The 4,361-nt window shown below is 48.1% G+C and overlaps 1 protein-coding gene across 3 annotated transcripts in view; it reads left to right on the forward strand.

The window, feature by feature from the left end:
* The first annotated feature begins 256 nt into the window (after positions 1-256).
* The window catches only part of LOC144602437 (Wilms tumor protein homolog), an 82,078-nt gene continuing 77,973 nt past the window's right edge, over positions 257-4,361 (forward strand). For all 3 annotated transcript variants that reach the window (XM_078415572.1, XM_078415573.1, XM_078415574.1), the window contains exon 1: positions 257-881. In XM_078415572.1, the coding sequence (XP_078271698.1) occupies positions 485-881 (397 nt within the window). In that variant the 5' untranslated portion in view covers positions 257-484. The remainder of the gene's footprint in view (positions 882-4,361) is intronic.

Raw genomic sequence — 4,361 nt, forward strand, 5'->3', positions numbered from 1 at the left:
CCCTCCCTTTCTCTCCTCCCCGTTTACATGCCTCCTTCCTAATCGACAGCAGCAGCACGGGAGGTGGGTGGGGGTTGGGGTGGGGGTGGGGGTGGGGAGGGGAGGGGAAGGGCAGGGGAGGGGGGGTTCCACCGCTCAGTGCGGGGGCGCGGTCTCGGACTAGAGATTACAGACTCCACCTCTCCTACTATTTCAGGCCGGGAGTCTCCACTCTGCTCCGACACATGTTGATCGTAGTGTTGCTGGTGCACCGGTCATCCACACATCCCGCCACCCCATCAGCGACACCTCCCCAAACAGTAACCTCTCCGTTGCTATCGAACCCGGGACCCTCAGTAAACGGAGGAGAGAGGAGATTGCCTTCTGGAGGGAGGGGCGGCTGAAACTTGGTCGATTGAGAAAGAGGAAGGAGGAAGCGGGAGAGAGGGGGGAAAAAAAGAAATAAACGATTGATCCGTCTTGGTTTAGAGAGACCGTGGATACCATGGGCTCGGACGTGCGGGACTTGAACTCGCTCCTGCCTGCTGTGTCCACGATGACCCCGGGTAACGGGAGCTGCGCCATGCCGGGCAGTGGCGCACCGCAATGGGCACCAGTCTTGGACTTCCACCCGGGCGCGTCCTACAGCGCTCCGCTCGCCCACCCATCCTTCATCAAGCAGGAGCCGAGCTGGGGAACAACGGAGCCGCACGATGACCACTGTCTCAGCGCCTTCACCGTCCACTTCTCCGGCCAGTTCACCGGCACCGCGGGCGCTTGTCGCTACGGAGCGTACGGGGCTCCCACACCGACCCCAGCGCCGCACAGCCAGGCTAGGTTGTACGGCAACGCCGGCTACCTCAATCACTGCAGCGACTCACAGACAGCGGGCAGGAACCAGGGTAAGGAAGAGCATACACACACTCTCTCTCTCTCTCTCTCTCTCTCTCTCTCTCTCTTTCTCACACTCTCTCTCTCACACTCTCTCTCTCTCTCACACTCTCACACACTCTCTCTCTCTCTCACTCTCTCTCTCTCTCTCTCTCTCTCTCTCTCTCTCTCTCTCTCTCTCTCTCTCTCTCTCTCTCTCTCTCTCTCTCTCTCTATCTCTCTCTCTCTCTCTCTCTCTCTCTCTCTCTCTCTCTCTCTCTTTCTCACACTCTCTCTCTCACACTCTCTCTCTCTCACACTCTCACACACTCTCTCTCTCTCTCTCTCTCTCTCTCTCTCACTCTCTCTCTCTATCTCTCTCTCTCTCTCTCACACACACACACACTAGAAAGTTTCATGTCGAAATAAACACCAAGTCCTGGAGTAACTCAGTAGACAATAGGTGCAGGAGGAGGCCATTCGGCCCTTCGAGCCAGCACCGCCATTCAATGTGATCATGGCTGATCATTCTCAATCAGTACCCCGTTCCTGCCTTCTCCCCATACCCCCTGACTCCGCTATCCTTAAGAGCTCTATCTAGCTCTCTCTTGAAAGCATTCAGATAATTGGCCTCCACTGCCTTCTGAGGCAGAGAATTCCACAGATTTACAACTCTCTGACTGAAAACGTTTTTCCTCATCTCAGTTCTAAATGGCCTACCCCTTATTCTTAAACTGTGGCCCCTGGTTCTGGACTCCCCCAACATTGGGAACATGTATCCTGCCTCTAACGTGTCCAACCCCTTAATAAGCTCAACGCGTCCAGCGATATGTTTGAGGGGGAATGGACAGGCGGTGTTTCGGGTCAGACATACGAATAAAGAGTATCCATCATAAAGATATGAAAGAAAATGTATAGGGAAAAAAACTGCAGATGCTGGTTTACACCGAAGGTAGTTACAAATTGCTGGAGGAACTCGGCGGGACAGGCATTGCTTCTACCCAGAGACGCTGCCGGTCCCGTTGAGTTACTCCTGCATTTTGTGTCCATCTTCAAAATATAAAATGTGCTGGAGATTGTCATTCTTTTGCGCCGCGCCAGTTTTGTTCACGATTCCATCATCTTTAGCTCCTTGTGTCTGCGAGAAATTACATTTTGTAGCTTTCGACAAATTAACAGGATAACGGCATGGGAGAGCGAGTCCATGTTTTGCGCTGTTCGGGCCAATCTCACTTGTAAAAGTGCGGTTCCTCGCGAATGCAACACCTTCGGCACGAAGCCATCTCTCCCCGAAACCCCGTGTATTTGGCGAGACAGCGACGGGGCTGTGCTGCGACCATGTTAGGATCAACCAACACAAGCAAGTTTCAGGATAAGGTCAGGGATCTTAAGGTTAAGCACGGATTGTGCTTGGGGAAGAGTTCACAGGCGAGCGAGGATTCACTGCGAAGACACAGAGCTTCTCTAGTTCAGTGTCCGCGCCTTCCTAACCGACATCTCACAAGTCTTGTTAGGCAGATGTCAGGAAAAGTTATCAAAGCAAAACCCGGTTAAAAAAAAAAGAATGCTTTGCCGCAGCTGGTATATGACCCTGTGCACATATTGTTTTTTTATCGTTGACCGAAATTTCCCAAACCCCGCTTTGGTTCTCGATCAAAAGCCGAAATGAAAACATAAAAAATGCCGGAAACACTCTTAGTATACCCGATCCGATGAGTATTTCGGGCATTTTCTGTCCTTTTCAAGTTTCCAACTGAGACCAATACTGTTTAAACGGTGAGCCAACAGAGAAAACTGAAGCGCGATTTAATTGTGAGCGAAATGAACAATTGTCCGAGGTGTTATGGTCAACGTTATGTAGTTGGTACGAAAGAAAAATGCAGATGCTGGTAAAATCGAAGGTCGACACAAAATGCTGTAGTAACTCAGCGGGTCAGGCATCAGTCTGAAGAAAGGTCTCGACCCGAAACGTCACCCATTCCTTCTCTCCAGAGATGCTGCCTGACCCGCTGAGTTACTCCAGCATTTTGTGTCTATCATAATGTAGTAGGTATTCGCTTGGCAGTCGAGGCATTTGGTCTTTATAGTGAAAAGCAGCGAGCAGATTTACAAAGGTGCTGACGGAGACGTGGGGGAATATCCTGGATAAAATGAGCTGCTTAATAATGGATAATAATGAAAAAATAAAATGTATTGCACGTGAATTTTCTTTTCTCGTTTCCGCCGTGTCAGTTTTGTTCAAATTCAATAATGTTTTGGTTTTTCATGTTTAGAATTCGCATAATCGCGGTTGCCTAAATAAAATCTAAAAGGTGGAAAAATAAAGACTAATGCTTGATACAAGATCGGGATTATAGGAGAAAAGCGAAGTTCGTTTGGTTTGTAGAAAACAATGACTAGCGAGATTGCGCAGAGATATGAATCCTCTCAGATTATTTATAATACATCCAACTCACCAAATATTGATACCAACGAGCTGTACATCAGTATAGAATGAGTCATATAACCTTGCTTTCAAAGGGCAAGGTGATTGGAAACCTCTGCCAACTAAAGGGGAAATCGTGCGGGGTTTTAGAACGGGGGAAATCCAAATACAATCGGTTTTAACGCGAAGGATCTTATGGATGGCGCAGAAGGAGTCTGATGACTCTAATCATCACTAGATAGCCACAAAATGCTGGACAGGCAGCATCCCTGGAGAGAAGGAATGGGTGACGTTTCGGGTCGAGACCCTTTTTCAGACCGAGAGTCAAAGTCTGAAGAAGGGTCTCAACCCGAAACGTCGCCCATCCTTTCTCTTCACAGACGCTGCCTGACCCGCTGAGTTACTCCAGCATTTCGTGTCCATCTTCGGTGTAAATCAGCATCTTCGTTCCTTCGTTCACGTAATCATCACTGGAGACCGTGTTGAATGGATAAGAGTCACATTACTGTTGCGAGTTAAATAGCGATGTATATGTAACTACCGCCAATCCACAAATTGCTGGTAGTAACTGTGTTGTATTACAAAATTACGTGAATGGAGCCCTTCATTATTTTTAGACACAAGGAACTGCAGATGCTGATTTACAACAAAAAAAGTATACAAAGTTCTGGAGTAACTCAGCGGGTCTGGCAGCATCTCTAGAGGAAGTCCGAAGACGGATCCCGACCCTAAACGTCACCGTTGCATGTCTTCCAAAGATGCCGATTAACCCGCTGAGTTACTCGAACACTGAGTGTTTTGTTTTCTACATGATTTTTATTTGGTATCTTTTGCAGATTAATATTTCGCTTTTCTTTGGAACTCATTGTTTTCGTGATAACGGCGATCGATACATTTCCTCTCGCAGTCTTAATTTTTTTTTAAAAAGCTGCCTTTAAGTTGCTCACCGGCATTGCTGAAATAAATAGCAAATTTCATTAGAATCTGACTTCTGTCAACGAAATGTAGAATGAACGGGGAGACGGAGAGTCTTTGATCAAATGACGCTCTGTAGTTACAGAGTAAGGTGTCAGTAACTGGGAGCGAA

The sequence above is a fragment of the Rhinoraja longicauda genome, chromosome 18 (genome assembly GCF_053455715.1).
Source record: "Rhinoraja longicauda isolate Sanriku21f chromosome 18, sRhiLon1.1, whole genome shotgun sequence".
Taxonomy (NCBI): Eukaryota; Metazoa; Chordata; class Chondrichthyes; order Rajiformes; family Arhynchobatidae; genus Rhinoraja; species Rhinoraja longicauda.